At 44.4% G+C, this 23,174-nt stretch overlaps 1 protein-coding gene across 1 annotated transcript; it reads right to left on the reverse strand.

Moving 5' to 3' along the window:
• Window positions 1-771: 771 nt before the first annotated feature.
• On the reverse strand, window positions 772-11,917 carry LOC134394460 (tubulin alpha-1C chain). Its single transcript, XM_063119941.1, has 4 exons — window positions 11,818-11,917; window positions 4,726-4,948; window positions 3,057-3,205; window positions 772-1,848 (listed from the first exon to the last, which is right to left on the reverse strand). The coding sequence occupies exons 1-4, from the start codon at window positions 11,818-11,820 to the stop codon at window positions 874-876; spliced, it is 1,350 nt and encodes a 449-aa protein (XP_062976011.1). The 5' UTR covers window positions 11,821-11,917; the 3' UTR covers window positions 772-873.
• Between the last annotated feature and the right edge of the window lie 11,257 nt (window positions 11,918-23,174).

A 23,174-nucleotide genomic window follows, 5' to 3' on the forward strand; every position in this document is an offset into this window, starting at 1 on the left:
CTAGGTATGGTGAGAGCCACATTCACCTTCCTACAAAAGGATCTGGCGCATTCATTCTGACTGAATTCTGTAAATATTGCAATGAAGGCCAAGAAACTGATGCAGTCCATTTATGGCTCCTCTCACAACTTTCATTACAAGGTTTATGTTTCCAACTCTATAAGGCTGCAGTAAGTTTAGTTAAGTGATGTCGCTAATGCAGCACGCTCCCATGGAGTTTAAATTTAATTCTTGTGTGGATCAAAATTAAAGCAGGCCCCAGATTCTTTCTACAGGAGTGCCTTGCTGTCAAAAGGAATCCCAGATATTTTTTTCAAGATGTGACAAGTGTTTTTGATCCTCTTTTAAGGATGTTATTTTTGGAGAATCTTGTTTTTGCAATGACCCGTGGGGAAGATTCTATACACACTGCTTGGAAAGAAAAGCATATTCATAAGAAGTATGTAACCAAATAAAACCCTTGGAAAATGGAACCATGTGCCTGATTAGGATCCAACAGCCCTCCTGTCACCACAGGAGCATTGCTAAAGTGCTGCAGATTTCTAGGTCACTGCCCTTGCATGCTTGATTGATTTCATGAATGCTCATGTTGGCCAGATACAGAGCCATTTAAACTTTGCCAAGTTAACAGCCTTGCCAGTCCTATTCAGTCATTCAACAAGTATGTTCTCAGCTGACACCGGACCATAGCAGACCCCTGGCCTACAGACGCTTTGCACAGCTCAGTAGGACAGGGCATAGTTTGTTCTATAAAGAAAGGAACAAGACGGCTTTCAACTGAAGAAGACTTTTAATGAGCAATGACACAATAGACAGCAACAGGAATCCAGAAGGCAGCAGGAGTGCAAAGCAGAAAACAATCTTGACACAAAATTAGTATTCTTCCCCCTCATCATCCCCATCAGCACTATCTGCTCCAACCTCCTCATAATCCTTCTCTAGGGCAGCCATGTCCTCCCGGGCCTCTGAGAACTCGCCTTCCTCCATCCCCTCCCCAACGTACCAGTGGACAAAGGCACGCTTGGCATACATCAGGTCAAACTTGTGGTCCAGGCGAGCCCAGGCCTCAGCAATGGCGGTGGTGTTGCTCAGCATGCAGACGGCCCGCTGCACTTTGGCCAGGTCACCCCCAGGGACCACGGTGGGGGGCTGGTAGTTGATACCAACCTTGAAACCAGTGGGGCACCAGTCCACGAACTGGATGCTACGCTTGGTCTTGATGGTGGCAATAGCAGCATTGACATCTTTGGGAACGACGTCACCACGGTACAACAGGCAGCAGGCCATGTATTTACCGTGACGAGGGTCGCATTTCACCATCTGGTTGGCTGGCTCAAAGCAAGCATTGGTGATCTCTGCTACAGTTAGCTGTTCATGGTAAGCTTTCTCAGCAGAGATGACAGGGGCATAGGTGGCCAGAGGGAAATGGATACGGGGATAGGGCACCAAGTTGGTCTGGAATTCTGTCAGATCTACATTCAGGGCACCATCAAAACGTAGGGAGGCTGTGATGGAGGACACAATCTGGCTGATCAGGCGGTTGAGGTTGGTGTAGGTGGGGCGCTCGATGTCAAGGTTCCTGCGGCAAATGTCATAGATGGCTTCATTGTCTACCATGAAAGCGCAGTCGGAGTGCTCCAGGGTGGTGTGGGTGGTCAGGATGGAGTTGTAGGGCTCGACTACAGCGGTGGAGACTTGGGGAGCTGGGTAGATGGAGAACTCCAGCTTGGACTTCTTGCCATAGTCAACAGACAGGCGCTCCATCAGCAAGGAAGTAAAACCAGAACCGGTGCCACCACCAAAGCTGTGGAAGACCAGAAAGCCCTGGAGACCTGTGCACTGGTCGGCCTGTTGAAAAGAGGGACAGGTGTTTAGCACAGACTGGAAAAAGATTCTGAAACTCTCTCATCTCATGAACAGGTTTTGCATGTTTTTTCTGAAAAGTGTTCTCGTTCGGGTCACAGGAAGGCCACCAAGAGGTGCCAGCCCCCCGTTTCCAGAAAATGGTCTGCCAGAAAACTCTGTCCCTTGCTCTGAGGCTCCAAATAATGCTGCAGACTTCTCCCCATGAGAATTCTCCCTGCAGTGGGGGGTGGACACCTGTGACCTTCCAAGACACTGGGACTCCAACTTTCATCAGCCCAAGCCAGCATGGTCTATGATGGGTTCTGGGATCCATCATTTAGAAAAGCCACAAGTTTTCCCTATGCAGAGCTGCTTAGCAACTAACCCTCTTCTCCCCATTTGCTCATGGCCAACCTATCTCTGTATTTCCCATCCACTGCCCTCCAGAGTGCAATGCTTAGTTTAAGGTTTATTTTATTTATTTACAATATTTATATACTGCTTCCCATTCAAAATTTCAGAGCAGTGTACAAGATAAAATAAAAACAGAATAAAAACACATTAAAATCATGTGTGTTTTGTTGTTGTTTTAAAAAGCAAAATGCAAACTAAACCATGGCTGGTCATCAAGGGAAGGCTTCCTGGAACAGTGACGTTTTCAGGAGGCACTGAAAAGAATACAAAGTTGCACCTCCTCTTTGTATACAAATGATGCTTTGGAGGAAACAGCCCAACTTCTCACAGAGTTGTTGCAAAACTGAAAAAAAGAATCTCCCCCATCTCCAATATTTATGCCGTTCTAATCTATTTGGAAAAAAGAACAGGATGCAGATGGAATAGCCGAGTGCATGTGGGGGTATTTAGCAGAGGTCTGCAGCTTCCTTTCCCAAGAGGATAGGCCTGGCTTTCAAGGAGCAAGGGAAGTGAGAGCCTCACACAAGCAATACAAATAGGAAAAAAGACAGCTAGAGGTGTGTGTATGGAGGGGAATATTTGATGTGGAGGTAACAGACAAAACCAATTCTCTTCTACTGCAAGGATCACTGCACAAGCACTATAAATGTTTTTATAATGTAGCTTTCCTAGGAATTTTTCCTCCTCCACCTAAAGATTAGTGTTTTCATAGAAGCCATGCCCCTACAAGTGCCCTTCCCCTCCAGTCTGGAAGCCAAGGAAGTCTTCCTTCCTATGGGCAGCATGAAGTCACTCACCAGCTTCCTGATCCTGTCGAGGACCAAGTCAATGATCTCTTTCCCAATGGTGTAGTGGCCCCTGGCGTAGTTGTTGGCGGCATCTTCCTTGCCAGTGATGAGTTGCTCAGGGTGGAAGAGCTGGCGGTAGGTTCCTGTGCGCACTTCGTCTGTGGAGAGAATCAAGTGAAAAGGTATTTTGATTGTTCTGGTGTAGTGTGAACACAAACCCCAGATCACTCGAGTTCTGTGCTCAAAATTTATCAGCTGCAGAAGGTTACGGCTTTCAGAGAGATCTGAGATTTAAGGACTGAGGAACAGGAATCCTGTATGAGCAATATGGAGTTGCACATGTCACCTCTTGGCCAGTGAAGTCCTATCCAGTCCCTTTGAACTTCCAAATAGTGCCTACATCTTTTACAACTTCTCCTCCACTGCCATCAGGCACAGGATCTTTCTTTTGGGGAAGAGCAAGTGAGGACTCCCCAGATGGCAGGTGTATCATATAGCTATCCAGTTATCCCACTCAGGATGTAGCAAGTCAACACTTCATTTCTGCTGCAGGATGCTGTGGTTTCTTCCCAGAAGCCATATCATCTACCCTGGTCTTCAATCCCATGTGAGGGATAGGTCATTATAGCACTCTGAATATAATCAGAGGCATACTGCTGTAGTGCTCTGAATTCAGTCAGAGGCACTTCCTTTTACTATTTGTATTCTAAGGCCTTAGCTAGGTGGGGCAAAATCCAGGGGCAATACCTCCATCTGGGTGTTACGAATGGCAGGCCAGTTACATTGAGGAAAGTAGGAATGGTGGTATGGTCAGGTCTAAAACTAAGGAGGAGGTCATTGGTATCGAGGCTTACAAAAGGCCAGGGTTTGATCAGTTTGGGAAAGAGATCCTGGAAGAATGAGAAACCCATCATATGTGCTTAGGCTGGCTTTGCCCACCATGCCTTCCATTTAGGTAAATATGAACCTTTGATATTGACTGTCAGATTGAGATGAACAAGGCTTTACTATGGCCCTTTCTACACCTAAGGATTATCTCAGGAAATGGAGGGATCATCCCTGCCTACTCCCAGGATCCTGTGTGTTATTTGCATGCACAGAAAAGATCCTGGGATGATCCCTGGAAAAAAGGCAGGTACAGAAATGGCCTGTATCATCCATATGCTTGCTACTATCTTCATTGTACTTCTAGTGACTAGAACTTGTGTGTATTTAGGAATATTTGTGATCTGCCTCATCTTAACTAAAGTGTGTTATTCCCTTAAATTATTTAAGCAATAAAATATATTCTTTGATACTATATTTGTGTTGTCTGCCTTAAGTTTACGCAACCACTACCCATATACATTAACTCTAGAAGCCCAAAACACTGAGTAAAGATTTGTAAATCGATCACTGAATGGGTTCTGTCCTTTAAAGCCATTTTATTCTCTCTTGATATGATGAACCTCAGATTACACCAGTTCAAGTTCGGGAAACAAGCTAGTCGGGTGGAGCGAGAAGCATTTATTTGCCTTACTCTAGTGGTTCTCCATGACTTTCCCACTATTTGCTGCCCTTTAACTGGAGATGCCACGGGCCTTCTGCATGGCCTATATGCGCTCTACCCACTTATCTATAGCCCCTCCTGTAGCATATTGTTTTTATAAAGCCTGGACAAAGTAGCCTGTATGCTCACCAATAACAGTTGGTTCCAAGTCTATGAAAACAGCCCTGGGGACATGCTTGCCCGCTCCTGTTTCACTGAAGAATGTGTTGAAGGAGTCGTCTCCTCCGCCAATGGTCTTGTCACTGGGCATCTGCCCATCGGGCTGGATACCGTGCTCAAGGCAGTACAGCTCCCAGCAGGCATTGCCAATCTGGACCCCGGCTTGGCCAACGTGGATGGAGATGCACTCACGCTGCAAAGAGAAGCAGTGGCAAAACATTTACTTTCAAAAAAGGAAAACACTCCTATCAGGGGGGCTGCAGCAAGTGAGCTGTTTGCTGCTTAAGAAAGGTCACATGGCAGAAAATGGTCATTCATTTCCATGAGAAGTGAAGCATGAACTGCTATCAGGACTTAAGGGCTTGGCTGTGCAGCAGACTCCCTGGAGAAGATACGGTCTAGCAGCTTGAAGTCTGGCACCAACCAACTCTTAACTACTTAACCACTAATTCACTGGGTGGCCTGGGGCCAGTAATCACATCAGCCTCAGCTCTCTTCCCCCTGGTTCTGAAGTGGAAATGTATGAATTGCCTCCAGAATTGCAAGGAGGAATGAAGCAAGGCTTCTAGAGCATATAAATAGGCCACTGATTCTGAATGACTCCATATTAGTCAACAGCTTGCTAGCAGCTAAAACAATTCTCCACACAAATGGACACTTTTACACTTGTGTAAACGTGCAATCCAAAGTAGGAACAGCCAGGATTTGCTCCCCACTTTTCAGGACTCCAAATGTGTTTCTAGATTTATGCTTTGGATTCCAGATTTGTACAAAATTCATTGAAACAGAGTGCAGAAATCTTGTGCCCACCCAAGAGCCCAGGTGGTCACACACTCTTCCCCCTCCATGTCAGTTGTTTGGTTTAACACCTTTTATGGGGGATCCTCCCTGACATTCTGAAAAAGGGGCAAATGCCTCTCCCATGGCTTAATTACTGGCAATATGAGCTTTAAGATACAATATTCTGATATTCTGTGTATATTTGGACCCCACCCACCGCTGGAATGCAGCTCCCAAATGCTTCTCCAAAATGGAATTCTGCCCTCTGGCTGTAAGAGTTTCAACCCTCCTGCGCTCAAGGCTCAAACCCCAGCATGCTAGCATGATTCAACGGCTTAAAATTAAAGACGTTTCAAAATGCACCCCATTTTCAAAGCAACCCCCCACCCAAAGTCTATTATAATCAGGGCAGAACCTTTCATGGACTAGCATCTACTTCATCAGATGCATGAGGTGTGATCCCAAATTGCATGAGGTACAGATATACATGCATCTGTTCAAAAAGCTTCTCCCACTATTAATTTGCTCATCTTTAAGATGCCACAAAACTTTTTGCTACAACACCCCAACATTGCTACCCCTCTAGAAATTCCTTTAAAAATAAAAAAGTTAAGCGGCTGATATCTAGAGTTCCTCCCAGAAGAGAAAAGAGGGTTACGTTTCATCCAGTTATGACTTTACTGGTTTAAAATTGATAGTTGCCAACAGAATATGGTAAACTAGCTTGTAATAGCTTTGGAAGGTGGCCATGTCTTTCCAGAAAATAGTTTTCTCCACCAAGTCTCTACCTCCATCTCTACTACAGAGAGAAATCAATTAGTAAATGGGAATGCCCTTTGCTTCAAATTCAAATGCCTTGTATCTTTCCCCACAGAAACAGCAAGTCTCACCCAACTCCAAAAGTAATTCCCCGACTGAACATATACATTGCCCCCACTTGAACAGCAACTTCACAATAATTGTGTAACACTAGCTGAGCTCATTCATCTGTTTAATCCTAAACTTAAACGGCTTCTTCTCTTCCCCCCTCCCTGCTTAAACCAGCTTAAACCAGCTAGCTGCTACCATCTGACTCACAGCATAAGATGTTAGATAAACAGCAGGAAGAGCTGCAGTTTGAAAGGCTAGGGGTCAGCCATCATTAACCCTTTCTAAAGGGTCAGTCAGTGGACAGCCATTTACCTAGAGCAGGAGCGGGCAGACTTCAGGCTTGCAGAATCTAGTTTGCTTTTCACTAGAATCCAAAGCTTCAGCTAGAATTATGAGCCCAAGCATTTGTTTCTGAGTACCAGAATTCAATGGCCAGGCTGGCTAGGAATGATGGGCATTATAATTCAACCGATCTCATGGGCATCAGGTTGGCAAAAACTTGATTTAGGGCAATATTTGTGTTGTTGCCACTGTTAAAAAAAGAAAAGAAATTGGAAATCCTTGCCAATCTATTTAAAATCATCCAGAGATCTACCAGTAGATCCTGATCTACCTTCTGCACAACGCTGACTTAAAGAGTGTTAACAATTATACAGCTGGCCTTAGTGATCAGCCTTACAGGTAAATATACCCACAGCAATTCTATAGACACCCCTTAACTGGATGTGACTAGGAATGCCAGTGTATGTATCAACATGAAACTAGGGGAGAGGTTTCTACACTCAAGTTATAGAAGAGAGCTTCCCAGAAGCATTTACTGTTTTATTATTGCATGTAAAAGAATGTCAAGGCAGTACCAAACCTATGCTGGAATCTTGCCCACTCAAACGACAATCCCATGCATGTTTACTTGGGATTAACTCCAGCTGGTTGCAGAGGCCCTTATTCAAGCCAACATGAATGGGACTGGGCAGTTAGAAGCCGTGAGACAGATAGGCAACTTTCCTTTGGACAATGGTAGAAACATTGGGCAAATATTTTTTTACTGGAGAGGAACAGTGTTGTTATCTAACCTTGCTTAAGGCCTGTGTGACTGAAAGAGTGTGCAATATACCAACCGGCCCCTGGGTGTGATATAGCAGTAATCCAACCCTGTAGCACTACTTGTATCCCAGACACTGTTACTCATTGCTAATCGGCACTGGAGGCCTTGGGTGTGACAAACCATGAAGCGCCTGCTTGAGTCACTACTGTGTCTGCTTCAACACAATGTAGCCAGCAAAGGCAGGGGAGAGGAACAGCACTTCAAGTCATGGCCCTCTGTGTCCATTATCAGCTGCTAGCAGCTTAAGTCTTTCTTCTTTTTGCATTGTTAACACTGGCAGCTTTGAAACCACATTAACTTTTGAGTGGGCAACTTAACAAAGGGCCGGGCCAGGGTGCTGCCATGTCATAGAATGTCCCAGACATTTTAATTAAGGCTGAGTATGTCAGAATGTTGAAGTGCAAAACCTTGCACTATTAAGTGAGGGTGGGTAGGGTAGAGGGGGGCAACGTGTGGCCATCCAGATATTTTGTATTACAACTCCCATAATCCTTCACCACTGCCTATGCTGGCTAAAGCTGGTGTGGGTCTGTGATCCTTTTGTTTTGGCCAACAACTTGTCCATCACTGCTCTAGGGAAAGTAGCTGAAATGTTCTAGGTAAAGGCCAAAGAACAAGGAGAAGAGCAGCATACAGTAAGGAGGGGGCAAACAGCCTTCTCCAACCTGGTGCCCTCCAAATGTTTTGGCCTACAACTCCTAGCATTCCTGACAATTGGCCATGCTAGCTGATGAGAATTGAAATCCAAAACATCTGGAGGGCTCTAGGTTGGGGAAAGGTGGCCTAAGGATTCCTTGCTGGCAGTGTGTGAACCAGCATAGCCAAAGGAGGAGGGAAGAAATAGGGAGTGTTTTGCAGATTGATTGGATTTGAACTAACCCACCAGATCTTGATATAAGACACTAATTTCCTCAAGGAAAAAGTATTTCAGCCAGCATCAGCCAGCTTATGAGGACTCTGCAGTACTTGAATAGCCCAGATCACCACCATCTATAGAAACTGTGGTGCCACCATTAAGAAAGATCTCTCTAATATAACTTCTGTTATTGCAATATGGCTGCTCTTGCCAAACCTGGTGGTCCACAAATCTAGAGGGCAGCAGGTTGGGGAGGGCTGCATCATTCTGTGACTGTCCCACTTCCGTCCCCCACCCCGCCCTGCCCCAATTTGCATTCCCTGGACCTGCAAAGAGATATACACCTTCTAACAACTATAAGCACTGTGCTCTAAGTTCTTCGCTCAATACAGGAAAGACCTACGGATTATAGGGCTGCTGCAGTTCAAGAACACATGGTTCCTATATCTGTAATGGCTGCTTCCTCATCTATATGTTAATAAGTACCTGTTCTAGAGAAAGCTATTTTAAAATCCAAACAGGATTAGGCTTGTTTTAACTAGTTGTATACAGAAAAGGGAATATTCAATGGTAACTATGCAAAAGAGAGTGGTTTCTTCTTGTGAGTAGATTCTTCATGTGAGGCAGGCAATTGAGTGTTACTGTCCTTCTCATAGCACAAACATGAGGGAAGGGAGAAAGAGGAGAGATTAATTTAAAACCCATACTACAGACTGCTTCTTTAGCTTTTAGAAGGCAGGCAGCTACTGGCTGACGAATGCTAGATTAGATGCTTGGTTTGACCCAGCACAGCTCTTCTTACACACACCAGGAAGCAATACGAGTCTAAAAGGTTAGTCAAGTTAGCATAAAATATAAAATAGGCATGCACACAGAGGGCCATTTCACACATTATGCAAAGGCATTCCAGGTTCACTACCACCTACACATTAATACAGGTAGGTTCACTACCACCTACACATTAATAAAGGGGCAATGACAGCTCCCCTGTTGGTACAAGTTGTGTGTACATAATACATAACATCACAGCTAGGACAGATTCTAGCTCAACTTTCCCCAATCTAGCATTCAACAGATGTTTTGGACTACAACTCCCAGCATTCTTGACCATTGCCCATTGTGGCTGGGGCTGATGGAAATTGAAGTCTATAACATCAAGATGGAGCCAGATTGGGGAAGGCTGTTCATTTGAAGACACTGTGAAGCATATTAAGTTTTATTGTATACATAATTTTCACCTTCTGCTACAAGGTTGGGAAACGATTCCCCTGACCATTTGGTGGTTTCTTAGCTTTTGTAGATTTTCCCCCGTTCTAAAATGCACCTCCTAAGCCTTAGTTCCTAGCAGTAAAAACTTTAAGCTAAGATAGTCTATATTTTGGGCCTGGCCTTTTGCCTTCAGCCCCACCCATCACTGGAATGCAGCCCCCAGGAGTTTCTCCAAAATGGAGTTTGGTCCTCCAGCTGAAATGACTTCCCCACCCGTTCTACTAGAAGCCTGAGCTGAAGGTCCCTAGAGAGCAACCAAACCCTGGAGGGGAACTCAAATGAAGGTCCAATGCACAAACTAAGCATTTGGAAATAGCCACCACGCCCAATTTAGTCAGCATCCATTGTGTTTCATAGCCTTCCAACGATGAGGTCAGATAAGCATGGGAAACCTTGAAAGGTCTTATCTATTCCAGCCCAGTCCAACCGCTCCCATACCTTACCATTGATACAGAATTCATCTCTCTCTTGACCACCCCTGCCTCATATGGAACACCAGTCTTTCCACACTTCACCCCTATTAAAGTTAGAAACTGAACATTAAAATTATCTCACTCAAATGTGTCACAGAGCAAGCTAACACTTTCCTAAAACTGATGTTCAAGCTGCGTCTTCAGCCTCCTCCTACAGCCCTTTTGAGTTATACAATGGAACCGTGGAATCGCTTGCAGTTCTGCAACCCTTAATCGACTTGGGCTGTGCACACCGCAAAGCTATTTAGAAGTTTTGTCCTGCCCAGTTGTAGCGGGGTATTATGCAATGCGGTATAAAGCCCCTTATAAAGTTGTTTTCTGTTTTGTTTTTTTGCGGGAGTGAGGCCACGCTTGCAAGTTCAAACTTGGCCACTTTCGCTTTCAAAAGTTTTGCCCAACGCCCAAGAAGATTATGGTGTTTAAGGAGGCCTTTTCAGTGCGACCTAAGCTGCTTAGCCCGGCCCGTTTTGCAAGGGGCATTTTGGAACAGCAATTTATCTATTTAAAGTGCGTGCGCTGTGGGGAACTTCCTCCATCAACAGCGGTTTTGTAGGCAAAACGTCCGCGTCCTCTCGTGGCGTCCTTCCCTGGGCTCCTGAACGAGTCGGGTTATTCAACAGGCCGCTTCCTCCCGTGCGCGCCATTCCCAGCTCTTTCGCACCCTCCCCCCTGCCCACTTCCCTGAAACGTGACTCAGCAGGTACTCACAGAAGAAACGGGGCCAAGGAGATGATGCAGCGAGAGCTGCCCCGCTGCCCCTTAAGAGATCACATCCTGCTGCTCAAAGGAAGATAAAAGTTACCCTGCCGGGTGGTCTTCTACTAGCACCTTTGCTTTTTAAGAGCGAAGTTGTTCCCTCGCAACGCGCAGTCAGGAGGATTTGGGCAAGAGCGTCCTCCCACATGATGCTTAGACCCATTTCCCAGACGCGGTAAAGCGGCGCGTGACCAGCTCAAGGTCAGAGCAGAGCAGCCCGCCATAAGCCTTTCGGAAGCAAGAGCTTCTCACCCGCCAGCGTTTCGGCGCTCAGCCTAAGCGACGCACCCCAGCGCCTGCTTCTGGAGTAATTCTTACCGAGCTCAGTACGATTCTTGGGAGACACCAACTCCAAACACTACCATTCCCCTCTCCCGGGACTTTGGCAGGGTGAATGAGACACTTCCCCGCCCCCTTCTATATACCAGGGAGTTGGGGTTGATCCGCGCATCCTAATACGCGAAGCATCCCGGAAGGATGCTCAACGTGTGTATACGCAGCCGGACACGTGTGCCATTAACAATAGGCGAGAGGGCTACACGCGGGTACCCACCTCTTCCTACACGGAAATACTTTCTCCTGAACATTTTGAAGAGTTGAACGCCGGGGGCGCTGCCTTACCGAAGTATACATTCAGAAAAAGGCTCGGGAAGGAGGAAGAAAGGACAGTCCATCGGCGGAGAGAAAGGCAACCTTTGCTTCCATCAGCGCATTCATACGTGATTTCCCCTCGCGCCCTATCACCGCACCGCACCCCTTGACCGCTCCCCTCCTACACGTGCCGACCTAGCCAATGCCTTGCCAAGAGCCACGAACGCAGTTTCGGTATCGTCCGCACAGCCCCACTTTCGTGGTCCCAAGTTCCGAATGCCGCGAAGCTTTCGCCTTCAGCAGCCATCTAGGAGAACCGGGAGGATTCTAAGCGGCGCCCTGAAAACCCTTCGCTGACTTACCATGTTTCTTGGCGAGCAGGATGGAAACAGTTGCAAAGGAGTGGGATGGGGACAAGAGTCTTCCTCACTGATCCAGCCGTTTAGGGAGCCGCCAGTGAGCAAAAACTTCTTTCTGACGACCGCCGGTCTTGGGCGGGGCCTTTTATACACTTCGGGGCGTGTCCTAAGGAACGTGGGCGGGGCTTTGCGGCAGAAGCGGAAGGTGAAGAGGGAGGCGGGCCCCACGTTCCTGCTCCATCCCTCCACCAGCCCCTAATTGGCGGGTTCGAATTTTCCGAAATGGTGAGGCAGTGACGTGCGCAGATCAGAATGTGGAGAGAAACTGGAGGGGATGTGGTGTTCGTAGGCGGAGCAAGATAAGCATCCCACGCGGTGCGTAGCATGATGGGGGAATCTTCAGGGAAAGACACTTTTCACATTCAAGTTATGAGAGAATCAGAAGCTGGGTATTAAAGCGAGGCATGCTTACTTGAAAGTGAGTGACAGCGAAATCAATAGGAGAAAGTAAGAGAAAGTGGGATGGGAACATCGACTTGTAATAAACCCTAGGATGGAGTGTAGCGGGGGAGAGAGAGAATCCCCGAAGAAGGCGGCATCAGCAGTACGAAAGGAGTGGGCAGGAAGGGTGGGAACAAAGTTGCCGGTTGCTCTCTTCAGAATGCGATCGCTGCACATTCCAGTAGGATGGCGGCGCTAGACTGGTGCAGGAAACGCAAGAAGAAGAAGAAGAAGAAAGGGGGCAGGCAACAAAGATCGGTTGTGGCATCTTCAAGACGAACATAAAGTGTTTATTTTTATTTAAAATTTATTTTAAAAATTATATATAGAGTGGTCCCGAGTGGTCTAGCAAAGTTTAAGATATAAGTCTGCAATCCCATACTTGCTTACTTGGGAGTACATCCCATTGACCTCAGTGAGACTTATTTATTTATTACATTTTTATACCGCCCAATAGCCAAAACTCTCTGGGTGGTTCACAAAAATTAAAACCATGAAGAGCATTAAAAGAAACAACAATTTAAAAACACGAATACAAAATACAATATAAAAAGCACAATATAAAAAGCACAAAATACAATATAAAAAGCACAACTTCCAAGTAGATGTTCATAGGATGGCACTGTAAAGCTGTTCACATTTAAGGCATCACAAGAACTCTCCTTTGTGATAGCTGCTCTGAACTTAGTGGGGTTTACTTCCTAGTACTATGTTTTAGTTGGGTCCGTTCATTTTGTGGTACATGTGTGCGGGATTTCAGGGTGAAACCTTCACTACAATGATTTTCACTGAATTGTGTGGAACGTATGCCCCATTCACACATTTTGTTAAACAGGGTGGAAGCCACTGCACTGTCACAACACTAGACTACATATGAATAAATACCAGATTATGTATGAATGCTAGAACCATGCATGCTCAGAGCCAACCTTGGCTCTTCTAATCTACCTGTGATGCAGGTTAGGCTGAGAGCCGCTGTAGTGTTGCGGTTAGACTGATGGACTGGGACTTGGGAGATCCAGGTTCTAGTCACCACTCAGCCATGAAACTCACTGGGGCAGTCACTTACTCTAAGCCTAACCTACCTCACAGGGTTGTTGTGAGGATAAAATGGAGGAGGAGGATCAAGTACACCACCTTTGGTTCCTTAGAGGCAGGAAGGGCAGTCCAAAGGCAAGCAGAGCAACCTGTCCAAATTAAGTACAACCCAGGGGTCAACCACACAAGAGATCAGTCCAAAGAAGCAAGGTGAGGAAACCTGCATTACAAGTGAAAATAAAGATATTCCAGAAGCCCTCCATGCCAATAATAATAATAATAAATAATTTTATTTCTTACCCGCCTCTCCCTCTGGACCCAGGTGGAGTACAACACAAATACAAAACACCATAAAATACATATAATTGATTAAAAACATATAAAACGAATACATTATTAAAAAGCAGCACATTATTAAAAGACATCTTAAAATTCAACTGGGTAGGCCTTCCGGAAGGGATCATGTCCTCAGCCTGTGTACAATTGTCTGATGTGGTGATTTACATGCAGGGCACTATCTCATGCAGATGTTCCCAGTAGTTTCAGTTGGCTTTAATTCCTAGTGTGTATGCAAAGGGTTACAGCTATGATTATGTATGTATTTATTATACTTGCTACTCTACCTTTACTCCAAAGAGCTCAAGTCAGCATACAAAGGGTTCTCAGGCAGACCACTGTCCAGGCATTGATAGAAGCTGGACCTGCTTATCAGTGATCTTCCCCCACTTTGGTAATCCAAGTCTGTCTGGCAATCATCCATAATTTTGGAAAGTTGCTGAGATCATTCTTAGGGCTGCAGCCTTGATTGCTGCCTTGCACTCATCTATGAACAGATCTGATTGCTTTTCTCGTGGAACTTGAGAAACCTTGCCCTGAGCAAATGTTTCTCTGGAAATAGCACAGGTAAAAAAGCCTGGTTGCCCAGGGGAATAGTGGTTATTTATTTATGAACATCCACAACACAAAGATTTTGACAACTGCAAAGTAAGGAGGCCAGCAGGTATCCTAAGGGCAAAACAGTCCAGGGGTGCTGTGGGAAATGAACACAGACAGCTTGGCTCAATCTCAAACAAAGTAATTACCCAATAGCCCATGGTAAGGTAGCAGGTGCGGCTATCAATATTAAATCTGCCTAAAGCAGGACTGGAAGCTTAGCATGACAGGGAATTTGCTTGCAAGATTTCTCATGAGACTTTAAATGGATGGTATAGTGACAAGAGCTGTGGGAAGGACAAAGCAATAATCAGGTCTTTATGCTCAAACCAATATTTAAATCACGGTCCAAAGCATCCCTCAAGGACCACAGACAGGATGTTGGCTTCACTCCAGCTAAAAATAGAATGTGGGTCCATATGCAGCAGTATTCATGGACAGGTGAACCTCCATCAGTGTATGTTTCCATACACAAAGAGGGCAGGCTTCAGGCTTGAAAGATCTACTTGGTTTTGTAATAGAGCCTTCAGATGCCCCCCCCCCCCCATGCAAAAGACCTAAAAAGAATTCTGGGCCCAGGAATTTGTTTTGAGTATCAGATATGAATGGAGCTTACAGTTCTTCCACACAAAAATCCATTCCTGGTTATACCCCAAGCTTCAGCAGTACATCTTTGGGTGAGATGGCAAAGCGACATTTTCAAAAATAGGAAGTCAGAAATCCTGGCCAATCTACTGCAAATCACTCACAGATCTACTAGTAGATTCAGAACAAACTTCCGCCCACAACTGATGCAGACTTCCCCACTGTTAAAAATGGGTTGCCTGAGTGTTCGTACTTTTGAACTGTTCACCAAAACTTTCTCTGCCTCTGACCATCTCCCTTTGCATCATGTGGGCCTAGCCTGGTTTCTGAGTGAAAACATTAATATGCATGCTTTCTTCACATTTTTTAAAAACAATTGGCCGACTGTCCTATTTTTAACCTTGGGAATGATTGGGACGGGTTGCTAATAGGAATTTGTGTGTGTGTGTGCATGAACTGAATAGAAACATAGAGGCAGTTGCTTGCAACATAATCTATTCTAGAGTGTGACACATTATGCCCTAGATGTTGCTGCACTATAAAATCTAATCTACCTTCTCATGAAACAATTAAAATCTAACCTGGGGCAGAAGGAATGAGCATGTCTGGAAAGTGTTGCTTTGAGTGTGATACCTGTTTAGTGCCAGAAGTTGAATGAGCAGAAATGGTGTTGTAGTGCATTTTATACTGGAGCAGGCAATGAAAGGTGATTCAGTCAACAGCTATTGATAGATAAATGGAACCTCCACATACAGAGACAGAATACTTTTGTATACCTGGTGCTGGGAACATGCAACAGGGAAGACTGTTGTTGCCTTCATGTTCTGCTCTGTCAGTTTCCCAGGCTGTCCACTCTTGGAAATACAAAGCTGCACTAGATGGACGCTTTGGTCTGAACTAGCAGGACTCCTTATCCCAACACAGCTACCAAAATGGCTGCCTGACAGCAAAGAAGCCAACTCAAATAGTATACTTGGAAAGAACTAGTATATCAGCATGACTTTAGCTTAAAAGCCTTATTCTCTGGCCTTGCCAAGCCTTCACTCTCACACCTGCTCTGACTGAGACTCTTCAACCACAGTTCATTGACTGCACACACAGCATACCCCTGAATCACCCCCACAATCTTCAGGAGCAGCAGGGGCCAGTGACGAATCCTGGTGCCAGCTCTGTTCTAGCCAGCTGGAGAGGCCAGGCTGTGTTCTCCTGTACAGCGATGCTGAAAAACTCTTTCTTCCCCCATCAAAAGCCTTTATTCTCCCTTCCGTCTGAGCCAAAGATAGAGGTCTTTTCAGTTCATGACGGACACACATAGATTGGTTATGGACGGTGTGTGCAGGAAAGTTATTCTGCAGCAAACAAAGGATTTCAGTTAGCAAAAATTGTCGTGGTGAGGCCTCTTGCCAAGACTGAATATCTCCCCCACCATACATTCATGCACACACATCCTTGTGGTGCTTATCAAGGATTCGTCTAATCCACTGAAATTTTAGAATGTTTTTAGGATGTTTTAATCATGTATGCTATGTTTTTAATCAGTTTTTAATGTGTTTTATATTCATTGTTGTTTCCCGCCTTGATCCAAGTGGAGAGGCGAGTAAGAAATATATTATTATTATTATTATTATTATTATTATTATTATTATTATTCATTTTAAAAGATTGGTTAAACAAAAGAGGTGGTGGCCCAAATCTTCCTTGGCATGTCTCATGCAGTTTGTTACAGGTTTCCCTCCCCACCTCATACCTAAACATTTGACTTTGTATCAGCACTCCGAAGCTACTACATGAGCTGTGCCGGAGCAGACCAAAGGTCCATCTAGTCTAGCATTCTGTTTGCACAGAGGCCAACTAGTTGCCCCAATGGGAAGCCCACAAGCACAAAAGCAGCCTCCCACCTGTTTCCCAGCACCTGGCATGTAGTGCATACTGCTGGCGCTATATAGTCATCACAACTAGTAGTTCTGGATAGCCTTCTCCTCCATGAATTTGTCTAATCCATTTTTAAAGCCATCGAAATTGGTGGCCATCACTACATTTTGTGATAGTTGACAGAGAAATCTGAAAATGCCCCCGTTAAAGCCCCTCAATTTAATGTGAATAAATTGCTCAAACACACTCCTGACACTTTCCCTCTAGCCCCCACCAACATCAAGATACAGAGATCTCTGATTGATTTCTTGAAACACAGACTTGGAGACATGCATTGTTTAATCTATTTACCATTGAAAACCCTCTGACCAGGGATTTCTGAAGGGTCAGAATTCCTCTCTCTCCTTGTGGTGCTTATCAAGGAACAGAATGCAACATTTTGTACCAGTCATAGGCTGCCAAAATATGGCATTGTTTATATAAGAATGGGTTTCTGTTTTGGAACATGTATGGAACTTCTGATCAGTCAAAGGAGGGAGGAGGGAAAAGCATGACTTCATTAGAGCAACTTGGATGAAGTATAAATGTATGCTGATGTGGCTGATGGGTAAAGAGTCTCTGCCCTTGGTTTGTACAAAGTATGGGGCTTTTCTCCTGTGTAGACAGTATAATAAAGGAGTCTCTGTTTCTGGACCAGTTGTGAAGTCGTCCCTTTCCTACCAGGTTAGGGGGATTTCCCTAACAGTAGTGAATTCCATAACTGAACTATGCACTATGTAAAGAGGGACTTCCTGCTATCTGCCCTGTATTTTCCACCATTCAGCTTCATTGGACGACTCTGGATTTTAGTATCAAGAGGGAGAAATATGTCTCCCTATCCACTCTCTCCACACCACACATACTTTGATATACCTCTAGTAACTGCAGCTCCAGACATGGTGTTCTTTGTTCAATGCCTCGCTGGTCTTTGATCAGTGTTTCTACTGAACCATGACAGGGCTGCCATCATTCCAGATTCTTCTTCATTCCCAGGGGCTTGCTCTTTCATGGGAAGAGATTGGACAGGGCAGAGTTTGTGCTGGTGCTGCCAGTCAGAAAAAAATATTATTGCCAGAAAAAGAAATGGTGACCTGTTACTCACTGTTCTCTATGATGGCATTATGCCTTCATAGATAAGATTCATTTACATAGGAAATTGCCTTATAAACTAGGTCAGCCTAGTTGTCCATCTAGCTGTGAATTGTCTATTGTGACTGCAGTGGCTCTCCCTGGATCTCAGGCTGAGAGGAGCCTCCGAATCAGCTACTACCTGACCTTACCTAAAGCTAGGCTAACCATATGAAAAAGTGGACAGGGCTCCTGTATCTTTAACAGTTGCATAGAAAAGGGAATTTCTGCAGGTGTCATTTGTATATATGGAGAACCTGGTGAAATTCCCTCTTCATCACAGCAGTTAAAGCTGCAGGTGCCCTGCCCTCTTTTAAATCTGGTCACTCTAGTATAGCTCCTGCAGCTTTAACTGCTGTGATGAAGAGGGAATTTCACCAGGTTCTCCATATATACAAATGACACCTGCTGAAATTCCCTTTTCTATGCAACTGTTAAAGATACAGGAGCCCTGTCCTCCTTTTCATATGGTCACCCTAGCTTTCTTAGATGTTAACTTCATCAAAATCACATCTCTAAGATAAGGGGCAAAGCTCCCCCCCTTTTATGCGTATTGCCCTTTCTGTGTGACCTCCCCCCTGCCCCGTTTCCTTTCAGTGTTGCCATTCTCATTCCAACAGCCATCTAGGAATTGAAGGTAGGGTGACCATATGAAAAGGAGGACAGGGCTCCTTTATCTTTAACAGTTGTATAGCAAAGGGAATTTCAGCAGGTGTTGTTTGTATGCATACAGCACCTGGTGAAATTCCCTCTACATCACAACAGTTAAAGCTGCAGGAGCCCTGACCAGATAGGAAAGAGGGCAGGGCTCCTGCAGCTTTAACTGTTGTGAAGAGGGAATTTACCCAGGTGCTGCACGCATACAAATGACACCTGCTGACATTCCCTTTTCAGTACAGCTATTAAAGATACAGAAGCCCTGTCCTCCTTTCCATATGGTCACCCTACTAAGGCTACCAGGGATTTAACCTTGGACCTTCTGCATGTAAAGCATGTGCTCTACTACTCAGGAATCCCTCCCTAGTCTACATCAGTGACTCCAAAACTGTTTTGCTATAGGGATCAGTCACTCACCATTTTGGAAGAATGGAGAAGCCATCTTCCCCATTCCCTATGATTCAGACCACAAATAGGGACTCCTGTGTGAGTGTGGTGTGGTGACTAGAGTGTTGTACTGGGTGTCAGGAGATCCGAGTTCTAGTTTCCACTCAGCCATGGAAGCTCACTGGGTGACTTTGGGCCCATCACAGACTCTCAGCCCAACCTACCCCACAGGGCTGTTGTTGTGAGGCTAAAATTAGGATTATGTATGCCGCCTTGGGTTCCTTGGAGGAAAAAAGGTGGGGTATGAATGCAATAAATAAATAAATACAATAGCCAATTTGCTGGTTCTACACACTGAATGACTAACATTATAAACAATTAAATAGACCTTTGTCAGAGCGACTGAACGAATAAACAACAATAACTTGATGTGCATGTCAAAGACACAAGTCTGTTTGCCAAAAATAATGGGGTGGCTATTCTAACTGTGCTAATAACATTGCTAGAATCATTATGAGTTATTATGAAATAATTACAACCAATGCTCTTAAATACAGTGCTGCTTTGCAGTGTCAACTGGACTATATCCAAAAGCAGACCTTAGAACTGTGCTGGGAATTATGTTCCCTGCCTAGAAATCTAACATGGTGTTCGGCTTGTTGGGAATCATCTGTTTGTGGATGCCATGCTCTGTAAGGGAGATTCTGAGCCCCTCAGACCCTGATTTGAGTTGGGTAGGGTTCCAGACTCCATTTCTTAGAGGCCCAGAAATAAGTGTGTTGCTATGTGGGCATGGGAAATGAGTACAGCTCCCTCACTTGTTGTAATAGGAGGCTAAGATGATCCTTTGGTACACACCTCAGGAAGAAGTCTGTGAACTATGTATTATGACGTAGGTTTTCATGGACTACTTCCACTTCATCACATGCATGAAGTGTTATCTTCAGTCAGCAAGAATATATACATATGGGTTGGCCATAGGGGGAATTGTTAACAGTGAAATCCAGAAAGTACAGACATATCAATTACATAATTGATAATTACCTCAAGAAACAATTGTTGAGTGATAACAGACATTCTTGCATTGATGAGCTGATTAACACATGTCATGTGGTAAAAAGTCTTTGTCTTTATTCAAGACAGGGGAGGGAAGAGGTGAATCTCTTGAGGACTTCTTGTTCAGTTGTCTCTCATTCAAATCTATCCTTGCTTTTGTTCAAGAATGCCCGTCCTGAGGACAGTGACAGAATGTCCTGGGAGGTTGAAATGTTCTCTCACTGGTTTTGGAATATCATCACCATCATTGTACAGGCCAATGGTTGGAAAGCACAAACGGACACATTTATGGCTCCTACATACAGGATTCTTCATGAGGAAGTAAACATTGATCCTTTGTGTTACAATTGAAAACAAATGCCGTGTCAATGGAGAACAACTGCTCTTAATTCAAGAGGGACAAATCTTTTTTACTTCAAGGAATTCCTCTCCAGTATTTTAAAGCCAGGAAATTCTACAATGAAATGATGTGTGTGAATTTTCTACAGGTTCTTTGGCTTTCATCACCATACCATCAAGTTCTAACTGGTACTGCCCTTTCCTTTTAAGAGATAATCACACACTGCAGTGGGTTTATAAAAGGGGAAGTCCATCCTGCACAGCAGGAACTTCAGAATAAAAATAAATGTTGAAGCAAAACAGGAATCAAGCCTAACAAACATGGGCAGGGAGAGAAAAAGTCCCAGGGTGCGGGAGCTGGTGAGGGAGGGGAGCAATGTTAATTTCCTAGGTATTTCTCCTCGAAAGACCGCATTCAGAATCTGATGTTCCATTCTGAATGGGGTCATCTATCTATCATGCTGGGAACATCTAAAAATAGGCAAGCTATGTTAACATTCTCTGTGTGTCTGCATATTTTATTCCTTGGATTTAATGGCATTTTCCAACCAGCTAAATAAAAGATAATGGTGAATGTGTGTGAAGAACCCAGTGCTGTTTTTCCCAAACTCCAAGGCAAGCTGAATTAGGGTAGGGGATAAAGACCGAATGCTGCACCCAGCATATGGAACTTGGGCGATGATCCAATACTGCCCTCCAGGACTTTGTTGATTTATGATGCAAGTTTGGGCCAAGAGTGCCAGCATATAAACTTTTGTTGTTTTTCTGCTCTGACAAGTCCCCAAGCCTTCCTGTAACCCTGGGATGCAGGCAGGAGCAATTTCTAGAAGTATAAAATGGTCCTCCTTGGTTATGGATGTCAGAGGGCAATCCTTCACCATGGGAAAGACCAGGAGGAGATCTTTTATTACCCATATTGTCATGCCAATGCTGTACATAACATTGAGCTGGCTTTATATTTCTTAAAAACATCTGATTGTGCTCTAAGTAGACAGTACCATTATTTATCTAAAATTTTATTTTTATCCCACTCCTCAGCCACATGACTCCCAGAGCGGATTACATATAATCAGTAAAACAAGGCAGTCCCTGCCTGCAGGCTTACAATCTAAAAAGATATGACACACAAGGAAAAGAGGATGGGGAGGGGGGAGAATTAAGTCTTTCAGCAGATCGGGTGGAATGACCCTGCTTCCTCCTCTCATCTCCAATACGAAGATGAGGTTTTATGGCATATTATATTTTATGGCATATTATATTATGCCATAAGGGACTGATGGTGATGGTGGTGAAGTCTCTGATGCTGACTAGCTGAGCTGTTCCAAAATCCTAGAGAAGGGCAGACAGAAAAGTCCCACAAAGGGGGAGGTCTGCAGTATCCTGTGGCCCCTGAGATGTGCTCTTAGGAACTGCAGGTTTGCACCCTTAATGTGGTGAGTTTTTATTCTGTGGTCTTTTTTATTTTTGTTTGTGTTACACATCTCTGAGCCTCTGTAATGGCAGGTGGGCTATATATCAATTAAATAGTCACTTTCTAGATGGGCTGAATTCAGACCAATTGCTAGGAAATTCTGGAGCCTCATGCTAATTTCTTAGGGGGGAAGTTCTTGGTAGGATTGAAACATTTAGCATGCAATAAGATAGCCTGGCTGCAGGACTATAGGATTTGGCAGAAGCCAAGCTTAGAGATGTGAAGGCAAAAAAAAAATTAATCTATGGATTAAAATGCTTCTAACTGACAATAAAGGTGCCCTTAATTAATTTATCACCATATATTTAATGGTATTTTTTTTTAAAAAAAATGCTTATAAAAGCTGCAAATAGCAAGCATCATCTTGAAAGAGGCATCCCCACTCCCCTCACACAGAGAAAGAAATGCCTCTTCTAAGATGTCTCCAAGTCATGCGTGTGCATCATCATTCTAAGAAAGTTTGCCTTGTGCTTCAGCGCTATAGTTTGAAGCAAGTTTGATCAGTTGATTTATTGACCAAACGTATACAATTAATTAAAAAAATTTCAGTTGAGTCACAACCCTCATTCAAAGATGTGTGAGAACTTGTAAGACTCTGGTTAACAGCTTTGATCTTTCTTCTTCCTCACTCTACATGACACCCTCCAGATGTGTTAGGATTACAGCTCACATCGTCCCCAACCAGTATGTGCTGGCTAGGGATGATAGGGGTTGTACATTAGGGGAGGGGCATCAGGTTGGAGGATGGTTTAGATGTTCTCAGGTTCTCTGCACAAATCTACAACTCTCTTCAAACAGCACAGGGAGAGAATCTGTTTAATGCTTTTTTAAAAGAGATGCAATACATTCTTCCATAGCAACTATACTGCCTTGCATGCTAAATCAGTGACATTTACTTCCAAACAAACATGGTTAGAATTGGACTATTAGACTCCAATCCTGTACATGTTTATTCATGACATAAGCCTCACTGAAATCAGTGAAAATTACTCCCGGCTAAGGATTGCATCTTGTGTCATTTGGGATAGATCCAAGCCAGCAGGCTGAATAGACAATTACGCTTATCCCTGATGGAATCATTTTGCTGCCATTTGCTTCTTGTTGCTTCCAGCAGGTGGAGCCGCAACAAAAAATTATCTTACCAGCAGGCCTTCAGAAGAACCATGGTGCAAAACTGCAAGATAAGCATTTCTATTTCCAGCCCTTTTTGTTCAACGTGGCAACATTTTTTAAAAAAACAACAACTACAACCCCACAAATACTCCAATTTTCCCCAAGATGACATGGACCCATAAAGAAAGAAGGCCAGATTAGCGGTCAACCAATCTGTATGCTGAAGCACACGCTGAGGTTG

The sequence above is a fragment of the Elgaria multicarinata genome, chromosome 3, assembly GCF_023053635.1.
Source record: "Elgaria multicarinata webbii isolate HBS135686 ecotype San Diego chromosome 3, rElgMul1.1.pri, whole genome shotgun sequence".
Taxonomy (NCBI): Eukaryota; Metazoa; Chordata; class Lepidosauria; order Squamata; family Anguidae; genus Elgaria; species Elgaria multicarinata.